This window comes from Podarcis erhardii (genome assembly GCF_964252035.2).
Source record: "Podarcis erhardii genome assembly, chromosome: 10".
Taxonomy (NCBI): domain Eukaryota; kingdom Metazoa; phylum Chordata; class Lepidosauria; order Squamata; family Lacertidae; genus Podarcis; species Podarcis erhardii.
In genome coordinates, this window is record NC_138500.1 from 24,356,879 (window position 1) to 24,381,803 (window position 24,925).

General features: G+C 43.0%; 1 protein-coding gene across 1 annotated transcript in view; it reads right to left on the minus strand.

Moving 5' to 3' along the window:
* GNPTAB (N-acetylglucosamine-1-phosphate transferase subunits alpha and beta) overlaps positions 1 to 24,925 on the minus strand; it is a 50,177-nt gene that overhangs the window by 10,948 nt on the left and 14,304 nt on the right. The window contains exons 3-14 of the mRNA XM_081878791.1: positions 23,447 to 23,566; positions 22,118 to 22,159; positions 20,751 to 20,956; positions 19,226 to 19,290; positions 18,494 to 18,628; positions 8,873 to 9,034; positions 7,974 to 8,153; positions 7,578 to 7,748; positions 4,991 to 5,114; positions 4,007 to 4,210; positions 1,876 to 3,005; positions 343 to 542 (exon numbers count right to left, since the gene is read on the minus strand). Coding sequence (XP_081734917.1) covers positions 343 to 542; positions 1,876 to 3,005; positions 4,007 to 4,210; positions 4,991 to 5,114; positions 7,578 to 7,748; positions 7,974 to 8,153; positions 8,873 to 9,034; positions 18,494 to 18,628; positions 19,226 to 19,290; positions 20,751 to 20,956; positions 22,118 to 22,159; positions 23,447 to 23,566 — 2,739 coding nt within the window. The remainder of the gene's footprint in view (positions 1 to 342; positions 543 to 1,875; positions 3,006 to 4,006; positions 4,211 to 4,990; positions 5,115 to 7,577; positions 7,749 to 7,973; positions 8,154 to 8,872; positions 9,035 to 18,493; positions 18,629 to 19,225; positions 19,291 to 20,750; positions 20,957 to 22,117; positions 22,160 to 23,446; positions 23,567 to 24,925) is intronic.

A 24,925-nucleotide genomic window follows, 5' to 3' on the forward strand; every position in this document is an offset into this window, starting at 1 on the left:
CATAGGATGGAAATCTTCACAATATAACCTCCCCCGATTTCAATATTTTCTATATAGAAAACAGGAAGAAGTCTGGGCCTAGTGATTGTGTGTGTGTCCAGTGATTGTGTGTGTTTGTGTGTTGCTAGTATGGAGGAGTGTTTCACTGTGGGGGCCCTCACCTACAATCTCAAGTGCTGCAGCCCAGAAACAGGTTAGCCTCTTCACTTACTTCTTGTGAGAAGAAGTAGCTCATATTTCTCCCTTATTTCACGTAATAAGAAAACCTATTTTGGCAGATCCAACTTGGGATATCTATATTTCAAATGCAAGGGTTACTATTTTCCTCTATGTCAGACTTACAGATCCTGCAGTTCTTGCATGACTTTTCTGTCAATCATGTGAGGCATATGAGCAGGGACTTTGCGAGACGTGAATCCGAATTTGCTGTTTAAAAGCTTGTTTACGTATCTGAGAGAATCAGCAAATGTGTCTTTCAGCTGCCTTCCAACCAGTTTACTATCTGTGAAATAAGCCATTTCCCTCCTTAACGCTTCTTCTTCCTGGAAAACAAGAATGCAAATCGTGCGTACATTAGTCGCAAACATGCCAATATTAAAACAATACAATTAAAACATCTAAAAGCAATCTCCTACTCTCAAAACTAAAAAAAAAACAGGGTGGCCAGAGGTAGGTCTCCCTTGCAAGGAGAGCTCCACCAGCTACCAGTCCGTTTCTCGGCACAATTCAAAGTGCTGGTTATGGCCTTTAATTCCCTATATGGTTTAGGTTTAAGCTTACTGAAAGACCGTATCTCCCCATATACACCTGCCTGTGTTCAGAGATTTTCGGGGGAGGCCCTTCTCTAGGTCCTGCCAACCTCACAAACATGCTTGGTGGGGATATGAGAGAAGGCCTTCTTGCTGGCTGCTCCCAGCTCCCTCCCTAGAGAAGTCGGACTAGCCACCCCTTTGTTGTCTTCCTGCTGGCAGGGGAAGGCCTTCTTGTTCCAACAGGGTTTTGGGAACTGACTGCTTTTTAATCAAAGGGCCCACTGGCATGCTGTTTTTATTGTAACTCCCTGTATGTTTTTAACAGTGCTTTTATATTTATATATAGTTTTAATTCTATAACTGTTTGGTCTTTTAGGCAGGGTACAATAAATAATAATAATAGTAGTAGTAGTAGTAGTAATAGTACCAGCTGTGTAAAAGTGGTTTTAAAAGCATTCCTTGATCAAATAATTAGTTCTTCAAAGATACTGAAGGCCTAACATTATACCTAGATAGAATGCAAACAACTTTCAAAGTGAGAGCCCTCACACTTCAAGACATTATTCCTTCAGGCATCTGACTAAACCATTATTTTTAAAGAAGGCTTTCAGCTTTAAGTTTGATGAGTATTTAATGCTGTTCCCTTATAAGGTTTTCTTACAGCAGTACAGTACTGCTTGTCTAGTGTGTGTGTGTGTGTGTGTGTGTGAGAGAGAGAGAGAGAGAGAGAGAGAGAGAGAGAATTTGTACACTGTTGATGTGGTTAAGATGCTCACATTGCCAGTTTCCTTGTCTCCAACTGGTCGACAGAAAGCAAGATACAAGCTTCTTCAATATAGAAGAAAGTAAGTCACAAACACAAAATAGCATATGAAATCAATAGGAATATTGACTTCATTCACTATATCTGCAGTGGGAGGGGTTGGCAGGGAGTTGAGGCTCAGAAAGCATAACTTGTCCAAAAGATCACCAAATGAGTTTATGGCAAAGCAAGTTTCAGTTGACTTCTGCATAATCAGCTCATTTTCTGAGCCACTGTGCTATGCTAGCATTTTAAATAAACATTTTTATTTTATTTTAATCCTCCTTGCTTGACACTATCCTACCCATCTGATATACTCACATCAAGAAGGTCTTGGAAGTATTTCTGTTTCTCCCACGGCAAGAAGCCTCGGTAATTTCCAGTGTAATGCTGTAATTTCCTTCGTGGTAAGCCTTGACTTTCGGCTACGTCCTCCACGGCATCCGCCTCTTCCTTTTTTCTCCCTGCAGTTTTTCCTTCCCTCATTTCTTTTGTCTTCTGAGCTTCTTTCTGTACAAGGACATTTAAGATTTTCTCTGGAGATTCAAGTCGCTCACCCGTATTCTGGGTTAAAGGTACAGATTTAGATTTTACCACTGAGCCGTGTCTTAGTGGGAAATGGCTGTTCACCTTCATAGCCACTGGAGTAGTCTTTGCTGGTTTGAACTCCAGTGGGAAAGTATCATGCATTCTTCTTTCTACATCTCTTCTGCCATCCCTGGCATCTTGGTCAGGTTTCTGCCAAATCGTGTGATTCTTCACATTTTCCAAGCCGTCAACTACTTCCTTTCCCCTTATCTTCTGGGAATTGTTTAATGCAGCCCTGGTTGTTGTTGGTACCATCCCTAAGGATTTCAGGAGAGCCGCCTTAGACAGATTGTACCCTTTCTGTGTGATGTCACCAATAGCTAGCTGCAAATCTAGGTTCTGTAGGGCCAGCCTCACATCTTCCGGAAGGGCAGAAATGTTAAGCAGTTGAATTACTATGTCCCCGTCCAGATTCTCTGTTGTGCCATTTGGGTGGCTTCTGATTCTTGGGAAACGTTCTTCTTCAGGGATATCCTCAAATATCATTTCAGCTTCTGGCACCAAAGTTGCAGCTTTTGCATCACCTTCAGGTTTCTGGGTAGACGTTGTGTTTACTTTTGGCTCTTCTCTTGTATCAACTTCCAGGGTGATCTGCATCTTGAACTCTTCATCCTCTTTACCTTGAAATGTAAGATTGAAGTGGATCACAGTTGCATTCATTCCACTGTGCATTATCAGGTGGATAGTCTTCCATTTGTTGGCGATGGAAGCATGGCGGATTATTGGGTTATCACTATAGGCGCCATCAAGCCCTTTCTTAGCTATTCCAGCAAAACTGAAAAAGGGCAAATATTCGCCTTTTGGAATGACATAATGAGTCTGGTTCTTTTGAAGAGTCACTTTGTACAGCTCATCAAAGTGATCTGGAAAAACATAAATGTGTTTACTTATATGGCTTATTTGCATATTGCTTTTAAAGAAAATTTCTCCCTAAAGTGGTTTACAAGTCACATATCAAACACACAATAAAAATACAATTTACAACTACATAAAACATCACATAATCTCCAGAGAATTATTTGTATCATCTGCATTTTCATGCTCCCCTTCCTCCAAGGTGACCCTGCAATGCTTGCAGTTATTTATTATTATTATTAAAATAATTGTTATTGATTTTTTAACATTAAGAACAACAAACATCGCTTTTCCAAAATAAAGAGTTGTAAAACACCAGAATTGGAATTACCATAATGCTAATGTACACAGTACTGTAACTCATTTGGTGTCAAGCCAATATAACACTGAAAATTATAGAAGACAACAAACTAACCAAACTACAAATAATATATACTAAATAATGATACACATAAGAAAATGAAACAAACCCAAAATATAGTGTAACATCTTAAAATAAATAATGGTTTGAGATGTATTGAAGGAATAGAAAGAATTAAACCTTAATTCAAAATATTCATAAAGGTACAGCTCCACCTAGTCTGTGCAAATAGATAAACGGCATAAATGAACAAATAAATATATTTTTAAAAATAAAGTCTAAGTGTGTCTTTCAAGCATTAGGTCTGCCTTCAATAACTCTTTACAGCCAAGGCAGAGCTAAACATTTAAGTAGGAAGGAAAGATTCAGAGGAGCTAGTCCATACATATTAATATTGGGCATCTCTTTCCCCCTTCTTTCTCTCTTACACTGGACTAATTTGGACGTGATATTATGAGTTCATCACTGGATGGACATTGGATGGACTCGCTCTCTCTTTCCCCTCCCCCTCCCTCTCAAATGTAGTTAAAGTACAGTTAAATCTAGCAACTCCCTTCCATCAATGTAGACCGAATGACCGCACCAGACATACATTAAACAGTATGGAAGAGCCAAAAGGCTGCAGGGACTCCACTTGTTTTAACATACCTTGTCCACAGTCACCAGCATCAAATCCACAAGAAAGGACGTTGCATGCCTGGTCGCAGAATTTATCAGCCAGCCATGAGTTTGCACAGCCTTGGTTGCAGTAAGAAACTCCACTTATTCCTGCCCCAAACTGCCAGGGAGCAACATTCCCAACACCAACACCAGCTCCACCACCTGCACCATAACGGTTACCGATACTACTACCTATAAAAGAAAAAAGGGAAACACAGTGTAGAAAGCTGCTCACTGCTGAGTTTAAAAAAGCCTCAATGTACAAGTTAAGAGTTGGTTAAGCATTTCTGAAAACAGACCCCAGCATGGTTCTTAACTCATGATCCAATTCTGTATGCTTTAAATGAAAGGATACTTTATACAGGAAACCAATACATCCCTAAGGTTATCAATTTTGCAAGCATGAGGGCGGGGAGGTATGCATCTCTTATGTCCACTGTCTGGAAAACAGGGAAGCTCAAGCCTAGCCAACAAATTATCCTAAAAAAAACCAGTACAGATAAAAAAGACAAAATCTGGAGCAAAATTATTTCGCTAACCACCACTGAATCTCTGTTGTCAAAAGACAACAATCTGCCCTAAGGTTAGGAATGCTACATCCCAACTAGAAAAGCATCAGCTACCTTACTTGCAAAAAAAAAGAACGTTTTTCACATGGTGGCATACTCTTTTTTTTCCTGCATGGATTACTCTCTCCAGGAAAAGTGTGATTATATCCAGTGCCCCCTTTTCCTTTACACAGAAGACACCCAGAGTCAATGCTGCTCACTATTGCGATTTAGTGCTGAGACAAGAGTGCACTGTGAAAGCAACTGGGGTTTTTCAAATGTGAGCTTACATCTAGAGCTACCCAAGAGTCTGCAAGAATACGCTCCGAAGAGATCATCTCTTCTTATTTGCAAAATAATATAACAGTGTCTCCGGACTTCTGAAATGCAAAAAGCCAGGTTTCAGTACTTATGCCTTCCTTACCAATGCAGTCACCACCATCCCAATCACAAGCTGAATTGTTACAGGCTTTATCACAGTAGCCATCTTTGATCCACGAACCAGGGCATCCTTCAGCACAGTTTGGAACAGGCCAAGTCAAGTAAACCTGATAATGGAGACAAAACCACTTTATTCTCACAGCTCCCAGGAACGTATTTAAATTCACTTCTACACAGCAAACTGATTTGCAATTCCTATGTTTGTACTCTAAAGGTGAACAGGAAATTTCTTGGGGACCGAAACACTGACCTCTACTTGATTTGAAGTTATCTGACATTCAGCCTTAATTGTTGCCCAACAGTACCAGTAATTAGATGAATGAATACAGCTAGTTTAAAGCTAAACTAACCTGCTTTACTTTTATCTGACTATCTGCCTTTCCAAGGATGTCAACCTGCTATATTTTTACAAAAAAATAATAATATTGATTCTCCATCCTCTTCTTTCTATTTTCAGAATGTTTTCAATCTATACAATATCCCTTCTTTAGAGATATAAACTCTCCAGCTTTTCTTTCTTTTTAGCCATACTGCTCGAGTGACATAAATCTGTGAAGGCATACAAAAGGGAAAGGGACATTAAATCACATTATTTGATGTGTCGCTATTTTTGCATGGCGACACGTCCTTTTCAATAGCACTCAGACAAGGAGACGGATACTTATTAAGAGTGAGATCCAATGTAACATTAGGACCAGAAATTAGAGAGTTGATGTTGTTGTGCTAGCATTAGTGAAAACAGTAATGTACAACTGTCATGAAGTATAATTATAGCAGGAGCGGCACAGCGTCTTTCCCAAGGGCAAGACATTCATTTGTTGCACTACACTAAGAACAAGAGTCTTGGTAGTGCGAGGGATGAGGAAGCTTTCTGGCTCATGCGGGGCAGATCTTTGGGCCAACTTTCAAAGGTAGCTGGGGCACTCAATCACCTGGTGTCATTGTGATGTCGGATGATTGACAGGCAGGCTGTCAAAGCTTGCACCTGTCAAAGCTTGCACTGAAACGGCTGCTAGAATGGAGCTTTCCCCCTTTGCTTTCAATGCAAACAACTTCATGTTCCTGGAGCAAAATGCACTCCCATTGTCACCAGCTGATGAGTGGTTGTACCTTGCTCCAATAACAAAAGTTCAGCTGTCAGGTGTGGGGCAGGTGTGTGAAGTTTGGAGAGCAACAGACTCACAGGGCAAACCTGCTGGGTCAAATTTGGCCTAGTTTCCGCATCCCTGTGCTGGTGGAATGGTTGTTGTGTGAGCGAGCTCCCACAAATGGCTATCACCGCCCAAGTCTTGAAGCACAAGAGGAAGCAGATGCTTTCCAGGATGTGGCCAAGAAGCATCAAACTGATCCTGAGGGAAACTTCTCACAATGCATTCTGAATTCTGGCTCCAGCACCCAAGTACAAAGCACATGCATACTGCATCACTTATAAAGGGTGCATAAACCATGTATTATTCACAGGGTCACCCTTCAAAATACTCACCAGCAGCGATACAGAAATACTTGGCACCCTAGTTGCAAATAAATGGATATTTTCGACTAGGGAAACAGAATCCAAGTAACGAATAGTAAATAATTCTTACATAGTTAATTATTTTTAGATATTTTTGTGGTTTTTGCACTAAGAGCTTTGTGATTTAATATATTCAGTAGAGATTACTCATTGCAAAATGCACCTTTTACCCCCATCTCCACAATCCAAAATGTTGCTTTAAATATTCTGGTTTTTAGAGGTCAGTTCACTGGAAAACCAAACTGATTGCATTTGCACCATCAAAACTTGGTTTAATAAACCACAACATGCATGAGCTCCATCATACGAAACACACCGGGAAGTCAAAATGAACCACACCTGCCAATACACACAAACTAGGTAATATAGTTAATGGTTTCTAAACAAGCCAGACTTGCAAACCCTTCATAAATGTAATGGGAAGCTATGGTTAATTGGCTTCCTGCTTTGTATTGCTGCTCACAAAGAAAAAGCAGTGAAAGGGCTGCTTGCAAGTGCACATGGCTTGTGCAAATTCCATTTATAAGTTTTGTTCTCATATTAGTCACCTCTGTTATTGTCAAACTTGGTGAAAGCAAAATCAAACTAGGCATCTCCCAAATGACGAAAGTGTTAGGATTTCTATGCATCCGTGCTGCTCCAGTAGTAGCACTATGTTTTGTGTATATCATGTGAGTGTCTGAGAGAGCATGAGAAAGGAAGTATCGGTACTGTTGGAAGTTGGTTTCACTTCTGAATATGCTGCTGTTTCTGTACTGGTGCTCAAAGAGCACAGACGTGCTGATGAAGTCTTTGTATATAGACTGTAAATAAAGTAGTTTTAGAGCTACTGATTGAGTCTTTCTTCTGCAATGATATGCCAGAGTGTGCTCTTCTCAGGAGAGAGGGGTCGCTTATCACCGGTCTCTCTGGACTGAGGGAGATTTACAGCCAGGGAGAACCATCAGAGAGACGCCCCAGAGACTTGGGAAGTTGGCGGCCTTCCCGGGCGTGTTTCCAACAGAAAGGTGTCTGATCTCTCAAATTGAATAAATAAAATTATTTTGTGATGGCTTACCTTTTGACCCTTGGAGTGACTAAAGAAATCATCAGGCCACACATCCTTTCCAAACATCACATCATCATTTAAATAAATGAACTTCTGGGACAGACCTGAAATGCGATGAATGTGGCTTTCAATGGCAGGAGAACTAAAAGTGGGTAGGTGACTCAAATTCTGAAATATCTCCTAGAATAATAAAAGAAAATATTATTGGGGGGGGGGGAATCTTATGAGAGGTTTCAAAACGCTTTCCAAATGTCATTAGGATGCAACATTTTAAGTCAGCGTTTCACGTGTGCGGTGCAATTACAGCGAAGAAAACTTCACACAAATATGCCTGTATATCACACACTCCTTATTGATGCAATTTAGGGCAAGTGTTCCCAGATAACAGAGTCAGACACTTTTTACCTGATGAGTTACTATAGATATCCGGGGGTTATCCAAATTAAGCCAGGAAGGAATCTGCCCGTTGGTGGCTATGAAGATGTGCCGTACCCAGGGAGCATGCCTCTCTATTGACCGCAGTGAATACCGCAGCTCTTCATTGTCTTCAAAACGGCTGGCTGAAACATCTTCATCCTGTTTAGACTATTAAAAGACAGTGACACACAACTATACCGACAGAATGAGAGCAACATTTGCGTCTAAAAGCTGCCATTATTCATTTTAAAACACCAAAGACGAATTCACGTGGTGCTTTGCCTAAATAGAGATAATTTCAGGGTAGAGGGGACATGTGTACAGGCTTGTCAGCTAATGGGTTTTGAAGTATAAAACTGGAAAATAATTTCTGTCAAGCCAGGAAAAGAGCTGGCAGGCTTGGGGCAAAACTCATCAGAGATAACTACATGTGCCCCTTTCACAGCTAAATACATGAAGGGTTGAGGAAATTAAAAGGTTGTGTGGGGGTGTGTTTGTGGGGGTGTCCTCCACCATTTTCCATTCCAGGCTCTCACATCTACAGTAAGTTTTAAGATATCTGCAGTAAAGGATTTAAAGTGTCACATCTTGTTAGCTGTCTTTCATTGCTGCTACTGCCACCATTAAGGTCTGTCTATTCAACAACAATTCCATGTCACTTCCCTCAGCTAGCATAGGCCAGAAGCCTGCAAAAGAAGGCCAGCCCTAACTAGTGTGGGATGACAGGAGTGCATCACATTGACTACTCCTGCTGTGTGGAATACAGTTTTCAAATTGCTGCCAATTCTCTATGTCACACTATAACGTATTGTCATTGTCATCCGTTACCTAAATCTCACGAAGCTTTGCCATAATAGCATGCCCATACACCAGAGAACGACTCCTACCTGGCTGATGGCACTGAGATCCCATAATAAATAAGCAGGATTAAGTGTCAGTTCTTTCCCTTCTATAGTCATGTTCTTCTTAGCTTGGTTGATCAGCTCTTGGAAATCCTTAGGGTTATTCAGTTGCAAGAGAGCTACGCCAGCTTCCGAATAAAGCTGCAACTACAAAGGAGAAACCAATATTCCAATCCTGGCACGTACCCACAAATGAAATGTGTTGGGGTGTTGTTGTTTTTTGCATGACTCACTGACAGCACAATATTCTTGCCGTAGGTTAGAAGAGGTAGGTGGGAGAGCAGAAAATTCAATACAAAACTGTAACCCAAGTGAAACATAAAAAGGTATCATTCATAAAAGGTATCACTCATAAGGGAACTGCACCTGGGAATCAAAAGGGAACATTTCTCAGAGAAAGACTAACAATTGAACATTATACAGTACAGCGATCTGAGTTCTCCCTGTGCCGATCCTTATATAGATAAACTTGTAATATCCATGCACAACAGGGAGGTATTCCCATGCTCAGTGGGACCTCAAGGTTTGTGGAAGTGCAAAAATCTTTACAGGGCAGGGGGAACCCTGTGGACTGAGCATGCTCGGTTTACACATAATGTCAACATAAGGAACAGAAGGCTAGGGTGGCGGTGCAATGGAGGAACCTGAGGCGGATCACTCCACGATGGCTTCCAGTCTGTTTCTGGGCCCAATTTAAAGTGCTGGTTTAAATTGCTGATTTAAATTTAAAGCCACCGTCTTCCGTACGTACCTACCTGAATCTTAAGATTTTCTTTGGAGGCCCCAATCCAAGTGCCCCCACTGAATAAAGCGAAGTGTGTCACCACCAGGGAGAGGGCCTTTTTGGTGGAGGCACCCTAGTTATGGAACAGCCTTCACAGAGAAGGTCACCTGGCGCCATCCTTGTCTTCTTTCCAACACTAGGTCACCTAAGCCTTTTAATTAACCAGTGCAGTCCCATTACTGTTTTCATACTGATATACTGTAAATGGCTCCGATAACCTTATGTTATGAGGCCATAAACAAATAAGCCTTTTTGTTGCGGAATCATGTGTGCATCATCCAGATGGTTCCACATTATTATGGACCCAGATTATTATCACCACATCTGTAAACTGCCTTTTCTTCAAGAAGCCCTGGGTAGTATATGCAAGCTATCCCATTCTAATCCTCAAATTTATTCCATAAGGAAGGTTAGGCTAAGAGAGAGCCTCTTGTAAATCCATAAGTTTCATGATTTAACCCAGGTCTTCTTAGTCTAACACTTGATCCATTTTTCCACGCTAGCTCTCTTCAGCATATGGCAGCTTCTACCTTTCTCAGGAAAAGACAGTACCTGTTCCCCCATAACACACTAAAAGTTAGGTAGATAAAACAGATGAAAACCAACAAAAGTTAATTTCAACACTTATCCTTTAAATTTTGGCTAGAAAGAGAAACTGTATTCAGACGTAACTTCTATCATCCAAGCAATGATAACAACTCCTGTGCTATAGTAATCCCCGGCGCACGTGGCTTCATAAATTCCTGATTTGCTTAAACTGTAGTTTGCTATTACATCCAAATCATGACAGTTGAAGTTAAGACTCCAAATCAGGATTGCAAGTCACAGTTTGATGCTGGTTTGTGGTTTGGAAGGCTTGCTCAAACCACTGTTTGCTGGTCCAGATAAAATGATAAACTATGGTTTGATCAAAGCAGGAAATGGTCAAGTAAGCCAAGCACAAGAAGAGAAGAAAGTGAGGGGTAGCAAAAAGTGCATAAGCACAGGTCTTGTTTTGCAAGTGAACCCCAGTAATTGTATCTGAATGCAGCTAGAGTCCTAGAAATTATTTGCACTACAATCCTTGGACAGTGAATCTAGGACTTATTGGTTTTTTTTTAAATAAATAAATAAAAATAAACCAACTTCAAGATCCTGTAACATCCAGTCTCCTTAAACTGAAAATACCATTTGCAATGAATTTCATTTTTAAGATACTATACCATATCCTGAAATGAAGCTGCCCATCAGTTGTTTATTTATCTATGTCTTCGCCAATACACATTTCTGAAATGGCTTAAAGGAAGTAGAAATCTGAGATTCAAAAAGGCTCCAGAACTAATCCATTTGTGGTTCTTCTCCGAATCCTCAGCCAAGATTTCCAATCCACCGCTAAGGTCATTTATTACTGGGGAACTGTTTGATCTGCTTGCTATTTTTAACACTTGCCACCAGTTAAGTCTAGATATCAGCTTTCATAATGGGCTAGATCAGGGGGAGGCAAAAGGTTGGTGCACTAGGCACAACGTCAAACAGCAAATGTGGCTCGCAAAGGGCAACGGGCTGCTTTTCTTATTCAAAGAAAGCAACATTCAGATGTATTTACTGAGGCAAGTGGTCAACAGAAAAAAGTAAAAAAGGTTACACTGGTCGCAAGGTGAGATCTGAAAGCTTAGCCATGTGTAGGCGTGTTAAAGGCAGCACTGCAACTTGCTCCTCACTTCAGGAAAGTAAAGTTCAGCCCAGGCGAACACCTAAGTGGCTAACCTGGGCACCATGTGAAAGAAACACTTACACTCTACCTACCACAGAGCAGCTGGATTGCATTGACCTACTGGACTGCACTGAGGTGGATGTAAATGGGGTTCAGATTCCCTCACCTTATCTGTCACTCTTAATGGGCTATAAGTAGTAGCCCTTTAAAGCTGCAATATGCAGAAGCAGAGCCATGGCCAAAGGCATACCTATAGTGTGAGCCAAGGAGAGAATCAAGAACCACAGCAGCACTGAGAGGAGGAAGGTGAGCAACTGCTCACTATATATTTGCAAAAGTTGTGTTAATAGCAGCTCATACGACCAGAATTGAACCAATGTTAGAAACCAAAAGATACATGCAGCCTCTGGGATTTAAAGGGTAATTGCATAGAAGAATATTCATTTATATACTTTGCTTAGTTGACCATATGCACCCATTTTGTGTGTGCGCCAAAATACATCACTATCAGAGGCTGTGAAATTCCATTGGGCAGCAGTGGCGGGGGGGGGCGCAACCAACCCAAGTGCATTTTTAATATTTGAAATATATCCATGCAATAAATTAATTTTTGCCCAGCTTAAATGCAATCTCCCCCTTCCCCTGTCCATCCGACTTTCTCATAAAACTGCAGCTCCTTATGAGGAAAACAATTCTCTATTTGGAAAGGTTGCAGCATTTGGAACTTTTTAGCTTAGATAAAAGGCAAGAGATGAGTTGACGGAAGTTTATAAAATCACACATGGCATGAGGAAAGTAGATAGAGGCCGTCAGGCTGGGAAAAAGTTCCACACCCCACATTTAATGCTTTATAGCAGTATATTGCAAGATTTATTTTTTTTTACAAATGCTATTCAACTGCATTTATATTACATTTACATAAATGAACCCCAACCCCAAAATCATTTCTTTTTCTTTTTTAAACTGACCTTTCCTCTTTCCTTTCAGACATTTGTCCCCTTTACCCATCCCATTCTCACAGCAAACATAGGCCCAGCTGTCACGCTTGTGACATTTTAAGGCCGTTGATGGTTTGAATTCATGCGCCACCCGATAGCTCTAAATCTGACTCATGAGGTCTGTCATGGGGAAAATCCGATAAATCTCAGCCCTTCCAGAGCATCATCTGGACAAACTGATGAAAGGGTGGCCTCGCTAGTTGTTGAGACGGAGGTAGAGTTATGGATACCAGCAAGCGCTCTCCAAAAATAATGCTGTGGAAATGCTACGGATTGCAAAGCTGCCATAGAGCAGCCTCGCATTTATTTAGGAGAACAACAATGTCATGCTGTCCCCTCCACTGTGCATCATCAAAAATATATTTATGCAATGTTTCGCAGAAGTTTCCACTGCACACAGGAAGGCTGTATTAAGGACACAGGATTTCCCTGTCTCTTCATCCTCAACGCTATGGAAGCATGCATAAAGTTACCCTGAATAAAACAAAGCTCGATCTTTTCCTGGGTTTTCTCAGTGGTTCCAAGTACCAACAAACACCCATACTGATAAAAGCATATTCCCCAAATGGATCCCAAATTAAGTAAATGACTACAGTTTAACAAGGAGAGCTACCAAGTGGTGAAAACTGATTATCGAATTATGAATGGTGCAGGCGGAGAAAAAGTATTTCTTCTTCTTCTTCTTTTCTTCTAATACTAAGATGTTTATTCAACCAAGCGGAAAGCTCATAACTGACAAAAGGAAGTCGTTCACATACTGGCCATGTTCAGACATTACAATAAACCATGGTCTACTGTGAAGGGAATCAATCTAGTCTCTCCCTGGAACAATCACTAGTAAGTGTTCAGAAGTTTTCACTTCCAGTTTTGGCTAACAGCAGTTAGCTGTTTCGTCAAAATTTGACATGCTCCAGTTAATTTTAGCAATGGTTTGTTTAAAACACAAACGCAAGAGAGAAACAAATTCTCACAACCACCTGAGTCTATTCATGCCAAATGAGTTATGGAAATGTAAAAAATTGTCTTTTCATAGGCTGTATGAGTAAGCAAGCTTCATGGCTCTAGGGCAGGGGTGGAGCAACCTGCAACTTTCCAGATGTTGCTAGACTACAATGCCTATCATCATAACCACTGGCAATGCTGGGTGGGGCCGAGGGGCACTGGAGTCCAACAAACTCTGGAGAGCTGCAGGTTCCCCACCCCAGGGAAAGGCATTCCTGAATCAAACTGTACTACACACTCACCCCTTTACTACCCTTTTCATTTAGAACAAACCACAGTTCGATTAGAACAAACCACACTTTATGAAGCTGGATCAATTCAACATAAGTAGCAAGGAAATTTTGTCCATGGTATGATTATTTCCCACCTAGTCATTTTGATAGGTTGGCACCCTATTTGCAAAATCTAACAATTCCAAAACACAAAGGTGCTTTCACTTACGCAAGATTAAATATACTGCCTTTGGCTGTACTTGAGGGTCAGTTTCAAAAAATTCCACCAGAAAAACGCTTATGTGGCAGTATTGAGTCAGTGGCTCATGTGCTTCTGGCTTGCACTCTTTATAAAGATTTGAGGAGTGAGGTTATTACCACTCTATACCACCCCATACCAGGTCGTTCAATCATTGCTACTGTGTCCTTTCTTCTAGCTGATCAAGATAACCAGGTGACAGCAAAAACTGCAAAAAATTTAGCAGGGGAAATTAGATTAAGTTCCCTTTATTTATTGATGTAGAATAGAATCATAGAATAGAATCATAGAGTTGGAAGAGACCACAAGGGCCATCGAGTCCAACCCCCTGCCAAGCAGGAAACACCATATAGAATCATAGAATCATAGAGTTGGAAGAGACCACAAGGGCCATCAAGTCCTCCAGAATGTATTTTATATAGTTAAGTTTTCACCTCTATCTTCAGTGCATTGTATTTTATTGTATTGCTATGGCTAGTGGCTGACGCAAATAAAGATTCTTAATTTTTTATTTTAAACCACAATTCATTGGGTTCAGAGAAAACATAAAGCTGTGGTTAATAATTAGATGTCACTTTTGGCCCTGCACAACTTTGAAAGGTTTGCCAGAAGAGAATGTGGCCCTTGGGATGAAAAAGTTTTCCCGCCCCTGATATAGACTGCAGTTAAAATCCAGAATATAGCCTCCAGTTTCTAACGCAGCCTGTACAACATACTACAATATTATAAGCATGATTAATCCCTAAAGTTGTCTATAAATAACATTATTGCCACAGGCTTCAGCTCTAGCACTTTCAGGAAGAGGTATCAGAAGTTACTAGAATCAAGTTTAAATATAGTCGTGGAACAAAGTGTATTGCTTGGCATCAATCTATTGTCATATATTTAGTCTGTGAGCACCTTGCAGCCAAAATTCAGCCACCAGAATCAAATATTGAAGGAACTGTGATGTTTAAAAGAATGAGTATCATGGAAAGTCCTTCCCACACACAGCACCCCAAATTTGTAGCATGCAAAAATTGCAAGACAGATATGAAAGTTTTGAGTAACAGCTACAGTGAGAATGTTTGGACAAACGCTGGGTTTCAAACTTTGTAACAAAAAATTAGAAATGAATCACTCCTTCATTCTGGTCTGTGCTAGGTAAATAGCTACATTGGCACTGAAATACAGGTTTAATGGCACTGAACTCTCTGGTTCAAGAAGGGCATAAGCTTGGAATATTTATTTTTAGGTCACCTTTGCAAAACCTTGGGCCAAACATTCACGAAGATTTGAAAAGAGGAGGGTGACACCTAGTGGCCAATTGCCGATTTCTACGTGGTGTTGCAATTTCGGACTATGGCATTAAATGAAACAAATTATTTGTTTCAATGGTACCAACTTTTTCTTCCAACTGCCAGTGCCTTGGATTGGAACTGGATTGGATTTCTTTTCTTACAGAATTTCATTGTTCTTCTCAATGCAAAATTTAAATTGATTGCAAGACATTCATTCCATCAATCCATACCGTCAAAGACTTCTTTAAATCAGGCAGAAGACCAGCTTGAGGCAAGGATCAGAGGTTGCAACAATATAACAGCTAAATAGGCACTAAAATAATCAGATTGTATCCAGTTTTGAGACAAGAAACACAACATTACGTGGGGTTTAACTATGGTAAAAAGGTAAAGGGACCCCTGACCATTAGGTCCAGTCGTGGCCGACTCTGGGATTGCGGCGCTCATCTCGCTTTACTGGCCAAGGGAGCCGGCGTACAGCTTCCGGGTCATGTGGCCAGCATGACTAAGCCACTTCTGGTGAACCAGAGCAGCGCACGGAAACGCCGTTTACCTATCTCTCTACTTGCACTTTGACGTGCTTTCAAACTGCTAGGTTGGCAGGAGCAGGGACTGAGCAATGGGAGCTCACCCCGTCGCGGGGATTCAAACTGCCGACCTTCTGATTGGCAAGTTAACTATGGTACTAGGGAACAATTTAATAGAACAGCTTCCTTGTAGTAAGGATTTAACAAAGACATCTGAGCAAGGATAATGGCTGGGATCCAAAGAACCACACACTAACGTCTGGGTGCCTAAGGGCACTTTGGGGCTGAGTTTCTCAAACATCAGCCTATCCAGGCTGCATACCACTTTTGAAACCAAAAGATGCTTGTAAGATGGCTCTGCTGTTCAAAGAGTGAGGAGGATGGGGAAGACCAAAAACCCACTGGGATTGCCCAAGCTCTTTAAGTCATTAACTCACAAAAAATGATGGGAGTAGCTGCACAGATCCTATAAGTTATATCCGATGTGCAAGCATATGGTTCTATACATAGAGCACATAGGGCATGCATGCAACTTTGAATTCGGTCCAACCAGCTGTGTGTTGACCAAACTGTTAGGCAGAATTTTTTGCAAATTCAGTTTAGAATAATGCAGCAAACTGTTCTGCAAAGCACATCAAGGATATTTATTGGGCTAATGCAAAATTGGGCATATGCAGGTACATAATTTACATTTCCAGTGGCTTGTAATTCAGGGTGCCAGAGCTCATAGAATTGTGGAGTTTGGGAAGGTCTTGTAGGACCCTGGGGCTGTGTACACACCATACGCTTAAAACGACCACCCAAAGGATCATGGGAACTGAAGTGTGTTATGGGTGCTGGGAAATGCAGTTCTGTGAGAGGTAAGCTACAGTTCCCAGGATTTGGAGTGGGGATGGTGCTTTCAATTTTGGGGGCATATGCAGAACTAGACCAGGGGTCGGCAACCTAAGGCCCATGGGCCACAAACGGCCTATGGGGGTCGTTTAACCGGCCCATAAGCTACCCGCTCGGCGAGTCCCTGCACACTGCGCTAAACCGGCACAGCGCAGTGCAGGGACTCGCTTCCGTGGCACCGGAAATTGCGTCTGCGCAGATGCAGGAAATCGCAGGCGTGCGCAAGATCCAGCCCACAGAGGGATCTCCGCTGGAGTGAACAGGCCCAGGCGAGGTAAACCTTGCCAACCCCTGAACTACACCAGCCTCCTGGATTTCCTGCCTCAAGCAGGCCATCTCCAACAGAATTTTTAGTTTGCAGCCGAAGTTTTCAAATCAGGATTTGGCATCTTTTGAATAACCTATGACAGTGTTTCCCAACCGGTGTTCCGCGGCACACTAGTGTGCCGCAAGACGTTGCCTCGTGTGCCGTGGGAGGGAGGCGGGCGAGTCCGGCGGCGAGAGGCGGGGCGGCGGCGGCGAGCACACGCGGGGCGGCGAGCGAGCTCCCTCCCAAATCCCATCGCCGCTCGCTTCGGCCGGCCGCCCCGTGCCGCCGCCCCAAGCCTCGCGCGCCCAGCGGGAGCTCCTGCCGGGCGCGCAAGGCTTGCAGACACTCGCCCGAAGCACGGGGAGCCCTCCGGAGGGCTCCGCGTGCTTCGGGCAACAGGCTGCCGCCCCAAGCCTTGCGCGCCTGGCGGGAGCTCCTGCCGGGCGCGCAAGGCTTGCAGACACTCGCCGAAGCACGGGGCACCCTCCGGAGGGCTCCGCGTGCTTCGGGCAACAGGCTGCCGCCCCAAGCCTTGCGCGCCTGGCGGGAGCTCCTGCCGGGCGCGCAAGGCTTGCAGACACTCGCCGAAGCACGGGGCACCCTCCGGAGGGCTCCGCGTGCTTCGGGCAACAGGCTGCCGCCCCAAGCCTTGCGCGCCTGGCGGGAGCTCCTGCCGGGCGCGCAAGGCTTGCAGACACTCGCCCGAAGCACGGGGAGCCCTCCGGAGGGCTCCGCGTGCTTCGGGCAACAGGCTGCCGCCCCAAGCCTCGCGCGCCCAGCGGGAGCTCCTGCCGGGCGCGCAAGGCTTGCAGACACTCGCCCGAAGCACGGGGAGCCCTCCGGAGGGCTCCCTGTGCTTCGGGCAACAGGCTGCCGCCTCAAGCCTTGCGCGCCCAGCGGGAGCTCCTGCCGGGCGCGCAAGTCTTGCAGACACTCGCCCGAAGCACGGGGAGCCCTCCGGAGGGCTCCCTGTGCTTCGGGCAACAGGCTGCCGCCCCAAGCCTTGCGCGCCTGGCGGGAGCTCCCGCCGGGCGCGCAAGCCTTGCAGACACTCGCCCGAAGCACGGGGAGCCCTCCGGAGGGCTCCCTGTGCTTCGGGCAACAGGCTGCCGCCCCAAGCCTTGCGCGCTGGGCGGGAGCTCCTGCCGGGCGCGCAAGGCTTGCGGACAGCTTCCTGAAGCCTGGAGAGCAAGAGGGGTCAGTGCGCACCGATGCCTCTTGCTCTCCAGGCTTCAGCGAAAGCCTGCATTCGCCCCATAGGACGCACACACATTTCCCCTTTATTTTTGGAGGGGAAAAAGTGCGTCCTATGGGGCGAAAAATACGGTACTTTCTTTGTGTTTATTTGATGCCTATTAAAGAGAGTTACTTTATATATAGTCAATATAGGCACAGAGTTAATTTTTTAAACATTTTCTAATGGTGGTGTGCCTCGAGATTTTTTTCATGAAACAAGTGTGCCTTTGCCCAAAAAAGGTTGGGAAACACTGACCTATGAGACTACTACAATGGTAAATGAATACAGTAACAGAATTGGAGAAAATCATTTTGATTTGTGTGCAAGGAGAAAATGATTTTTAGCAGAAGGTTTACTCCATTATTCACAATCATCTGCTAGATTTTGCTCTTATCCTTGTTGACACTTACCTGCTTTATCTTGGAAGCAAGGTTTTCAGGCAGTTTTGCTCTTAGTTGATTTGTCTCCTTGAATGTAAGTGGAAATCCTTTGAGGAAAACTAAGTCTTGCATTATTACTAAACCAGGAACTTCTTTGTCTGTAGTCTGCAAGTAAGGGAATTTATTATTTACTTAATTCTCTTTTTAAAGGACTAATACTTTTCCCCCATTGTGCCCCCCAGGGGAGAACTCACGCTTTTAGCATGCGAATTACAGCAGTTATGGAAATATTACAGCAAAACAAAGAATTTTTAGAAACAAGACCTTGCATCCAAGCAATGATCCAAACTTTCTAGTATATATAAAGGTAAAGGTACCCCTGACCATTAGGTCCAGTCGCAGACGACTCTGGGGTTGCGCGTTCATCTCGCTCTATAGGCCAAGGGAGCCGGCGTTTGTCCGCACACAGCTTCCAGGTCATGTGGCCAGCATGACTAAGCTGCTTCTGGCGAACCAGAGCAGCGCACGGAAACACCGTTTACCTTCCCGCCGGAGCAGTACCTATTTATCTAATTGCAATTGACGTGCTTTCGTACTGCTAGGTGGGCAGGAGCTGAGACCAAACAACGGGAGCTCACCCCGTCGCGGGGATTCGAACCACCAACCTTCTGATCGGCAAGCCCTAGGCTCTGTGGTTTAGACCACAGTGCCACCCGCCTCCCTTTCTAGTATATATACCAACATCATTTTAAAGGAACATACCAAATAGCCTCTCCACACTGCTTGCTTGCTGCTTTCCTTTAACATCTGAGAATGGACATCTTCGGCTGGAATGTTCAATAATTCAAATCACAGGTCAAAACTTTTACAGAATTTTTGCAGCAATACACTGCATAATTTGTAAATAAAAACTCTTTTAAGATCTCACATATACTTGCTATGGGACACTTTGAAATTTTCTCTTATAAACCAGTGGTATATAAATTATATAAATTTTATGAAATAAGTATTTTTTAAACACACCAATGCAGAATGGGGATAACTTGCCCCCGAACCATCAGAGTTGGTTATTTAATTTCAAAGCCAAATGCAATATTTGTTAGCCAATGGAAGAAACAAACCACAATGCCACAGTCCCATGATGAGGGGTTTTCCCTCCATCAGCTATTGCCAAGAGAATAAGAAGTAAGGAAATACGTTTTATCTGGAGGGTAGGACCTTTAACAAAATGTTGCAGTATGAAGGATTCCAGCAGCCCCATTTAATGTCCCTCCTCCATTTTCCAACACTCTCTCCTCAAAGAAAGTCCTCACTGGGCTATTTTGCGTTGATTAGCTACTGGGCTAAGTTCAAGGTGCTGGTACAAAGCCCTATGCTACTTGGGATGAGGAAACCTAAAGGACTGTCTCAACCCTTATATAGTCATCTGATTACTGTGCTCTGCAGACAATGACCTCCTACAGATACCAGGCAATCTGTTCCATAGGACCTAGGAATTTGGCCTTTAACGTGGCAGCACCTATGCTTTGGAACTCACTCTCACATATTATCTTTTGGGTGCCTATTGAAGACCTTTCATTTCCAACAAGCCTTTTAAGTAGAGATTTGTTTTATCCCAGTGCCTCTGTTGGACACGGAATTGCTTTTAATGTTAAAATTGCTCTAGGATGTTTTACGGGAAGCGCTTCATAAACAAAATAAAAATAAATACGACAACAGTACTGTCTCCTTGTGTACAGACAAAGAAGATGCACCTGTGTCTTTGTGAGCAGCATGTCTCAAGGGACTAGAAAGGGAATCGGAACAACAGGCTATGCAACGCCTCACCTCATCATGAAAGCAAAATGCAGAGCACTGAGAGAACAACTACAACATGGTCCACATTTTGCCCAAGGCAAAACCTCTCTGCTGCTGTTGTTGAAAAATTAAGATACTAACAAATTATTATATAAAGTAAGTGGTAATGTCACGTTATTTTTATTAAGGAGGCACAAACCACAACAATATTTTTGCGTATAAACTGGGGGACACCAAATCACTACGTGTACATATTTCTCTACATATACTTAGATCAAGTTTCAGGAACATTTAAGGGGGGGCCTTATTTTTAGGACACATTCTCCTCTGCCTACTAAGTTTATCTACTGACATCCTTTAATCATTGCAACAACAGGAGGAGGAGAAGGAAATCCCCTAGAGAAGAGTCCCCTGAAACAGCAGTAATCCTATGGTAAACTAAAACCATATGTTGCCAATTAGTGGGAGAAGACTTAAAATAGATCCTTACCTTCTTTAGAACTGTCAAAAACAACTACAGTAACGTTGGTGGAAGGGTTCTTTGGCTTCGCAACCAGGAATATATTGTTGGCAGATCTCAGCAGGGGATAGACAGAGGGCAGGTCCTTAAGAGTGATGTTGCTTTGCAAAGCTGGATCCAAGACGAGCATTGGCACTTTTATGCAGTGTGTCAGTAAACACTCCAGTTGCTTCTCGCTAGGATCAAGACAGCAAAAGTCAGGCATACTCTCAGGTTCAAAGCTGCACATGGCTATTCAGCTTTGACTAGCTTTTGATAAAGAAGCACACACACACCCCAATGGCGTTGCCTGCTCTCTGTTTATTCATATTTTGCAGAAATATATCCCAGGTCAAATCTATACTTAAAGTAATCATTTCTTTAAATATTTGTCATGTGTCACAGTATACTACAGGGGTTCCCTACGGTCCATGAGCTTCATTCAGGCTGTCCATGACGTTTCTGCAGATTGGTGGCTGTAGATAGGAGATAGCAGGTCCCGCATATTAAATATTCATATTGATTTTCTAAACTGTCTTTTATTGCTTCTTTAATTTCTTATGTATTTTATTGGTATGACAATTTTATTTCCACCATACAGCACCCAGCACAGGGCACTGAAATTACCACAACAGGCAAAAAAAGTTATTAAGTGGTCTGCCAAGAACCTCAGCCATTTTCAAGTTGTCCGGGGTGGGAGGACCACTGCTGTATTGCAGACAGCCTCTCTAGGGTGCCCAGCCTGATAAAATACAGAAGCCAGAAATAAATGAAGTAGCAATGAAACATATCTTCACATTTTGAGGTTGTGTCTATATGGTGGACATCACCCATATTGCTTTAGGCGTGTGTGGATCATTGGGAATAACTACAAAAGCCTGATTTTTGAGTGAGCAGACAGGGAATGAGGCAGAAGGCCTTCTTGGTAGTTGTGCCCACCCTGTGGAACACTCTCCTGTCAGATGTCAGAGAGATAAACCATTATATGACTTTCTGTAGACATTTAAAGACAGCGCTGTTTTGGGAAAGTTTTAATGCTTGAAGTTTTGTTGTATTCCTTTATATTTTGTTGAAAGCCACCCAGATAGGCGTACCCAGTCAGATGGGCAGGGTACAAGAAATAAAACAAAACAAAACAAAACAACAACAATAATAATAATAATTTAAAAATGAATTATTTACTTTAGGACATGAGGAAAAGTGTACCAGTCTTGTCCTACCCCTTGATCATGGCTATTTTAAATGTTACTTCACTCACTTGAAATTACAGTGTCAGTTAAGGTTCACACAGTAATTAATATATTGATAGTTGAAAGCCTTTTAAACAAAAAACATGAAACACCTACATTATTTCTTACCTTTTCTTAGTTGGTTCAGTTGTATTCTTTCCAAGAATTTCCCTAAAATACAAGTAAATGCATAACTATTAAATTCCCCCTGAATTAACATATACACACAAAATGCACACAGGCTCTAGTTTCTCTCATCGCCCTGTAGACAGTAACAGAATCTCAATAACATGAGTTTTTGCACACAAAACCCAGAAGTAGCAGAATATGAATGGCCAATTTAATTACATCCCCACAAATGAAGGCTGCTGAAACACACTTCAGTATGGCAGCTTCCCACAGAGAGCATAAGGCCTGCAAGCGGCTAACCTCAAGGATTAATTGGACTGTGGCAGGGCATAAATGTTTACGTTGGCTATTGTTGCTGAGACTCTCAATCGAACTGGACAATCCATGAAGCAAATTGATTACAAACTTTGTGATCCTTGCAAAGATCCACAAACGCATTGAAGAGTTTCCCAGCAGCATTCACATGACACCATAACATTGCCTTCCAGATGTTCATAGCATCCTTGGTCATTCTATAGTTCACTGTTTGGAGCACTCTGAACTAAGAAGGCAAGAATCAGGGAGCCTCCTCTTTGGTGAGAACAAGACGACTTTCACAGTCGCACTCAAGCCAAGTGATCAGGGCCAGGTGAACCTACAAAACATTGTTTTCGTGTTACCTGCTTGCAAGTGAGGAGACAAGAATTATTAGTACCCGAGAAAGCAAAATGCCATGCCCCTGATACAATACTCTCTCAAAAAAGAGTCATATATGTGGGAGATGTACAAGCTGCAGGTATGAATCAACTTGCTAATCTCCCACATGCAAGTCCTTTTTCAAATGTTACACCAGAAGCACAAAACAGGTAACATGCAAAATTCTCTAACATGAAGTATCTAGATGTTTCCTTCCAATTGACACTGGATGGGCAAGAATAGAAACAGGTAAGAACAAGAATAGACCAATGGCAAAAGCCAATCTTATGAATTTATTCACCTGCAAAAGCCTATGACATCTTAGGGAGGTTCACTTCCTTCTGGCAAAACCTTGGGCGGTATCCAACCAAGTCCTACTCACAGTAAACCCATTAAAATTAATGGGCCTAAGTTAGCAAGTCTCTACAGCTGCAGCACATGCTGTAACCTTCCAAGAGTTTGATTTCACCCCCAAAGGCGTGCTCCTCTATGGTCTCCCAAGGCAGATGGATGCCAACCAAGTTAGTCGTGTTTATTAGTTTCAATGGACCTACTCTGAGTAGGACTAAAACTGGACACAACCCAATTGTTTTAGTTTTCTTACCTCCAGCCAGGGCAGCTCAGCTCACTGTGCATGCAGAGAAATGTTCTTACCTCATCAATCTCTGTTCTTGCTCCATCTGTTTCCTCACTTGCTGCAGTTCCCTGATCAGCTCAACATCTGTGCCATTCACCCAGGTGTACACCACATCAATAGGCATTGGCAAGCAAAGCCTATAAGAGAAATCCCATTAAGAGAGAGAAACCAGCTCAACCTGTCCAGGCTTAAATTGAAAAGCAATTCACAGCAGCACAGATTACGTTCGCCTGCAACCAGTCAGTTGAAACTCATGAGTTTCAAATGATAAACTTGTTCCATTATGTCTGGCATAATCAAAACATTCAGTTAAGCTTTGTTTCTTCATCAGTTTCTCATTTTTAATCAATGTGCTTCTGCATCACCACACATAAAAATACACCTACTCTGGTCATAATCTTGCTCCCTTTTTGCCTGCATCTAGAGATGACAAACCTAGACAGCATTTTATAAAGCAGAGACATCACCTTGCTGACAAAGGTCCGCATAGTTAAAGCTATGGTTTTCCCAGTAGTGATGTATGTACCGTATTTTTCGCTCTATAACACACACCCGACCATAACACGCACGTAGTTTTTAGAGGAGGAAAACAAGAAAACAAGAAAAGAAAAGAAAAACAGTGGATGTATGATTTTTGTGGTTCATGCTGTAGCCACAGACATGTGATCTGACAGTGAGTTTGGAGTAGTCCAATGCAAAAATCCTGAGGATCCATGTGGATCCATGCTTTGTAACCACGTTTTTGCACCACTGCGGCCCCAGGCAACAGTGGGTGTGTGATTTTTTTGGTGCAAGATGTAGCCATGGACATGCTATGTGATCTGATGGTGAATTTGGGGTGACCCGGTGCAAAAAACCTGAGGATCCATGTGGATCCGTGCTTTGTAACCGCGTTTTAAGTGGGGATGGAAAAGCACTCAAGGGACAAGGAGCACGTGTGGGGTGTGTGGAGAAGGATGCTGCTAATAATGCAGGAGAGGGGTATAAGAGGAGAAGGCTCTTCTCCTCTCCCGCTTTGCTCCTTTAAAGCAAGCAGGCTCTGCTTTTCTCCCTTCCTCCCGTTCATCCCCGGCTTAGTGAGCTGAAAAACTTTGCTGCTATGTAGCGAGCTGAGTGGGGAGGAGGGACAGAGAGCCTGCTTGCTTTAAAGGAGCCAACCGGACAGGAGTGTAAGCGGCTCCTCTCCTCTCCCACTTTGCTCCTTTAAAGAAGCAGGCTCTCTGTCCCTCTCTCCTCCCCACTCAGCGGCTCTTCTCCCACTTTGCTGTTTCAAAGCGAGCCACGGAGGAGGGAAGGAAGGGGAACCATGGATCCTCTGCTCACGACTGCAGCAGATCCGCCCCCCCCGCCACCCGTAGGCATTCCCTCCATAACACGCACAGACATTTCCCCTTACTTTCTAGGAGGAAAAAAGTGAGTGGTGCAAAAAATACGGTAAGTGAGAGCTGGACCACAAAGAAGGCTGATCGCCGAAGAATTGATGCTTTTGAATTATG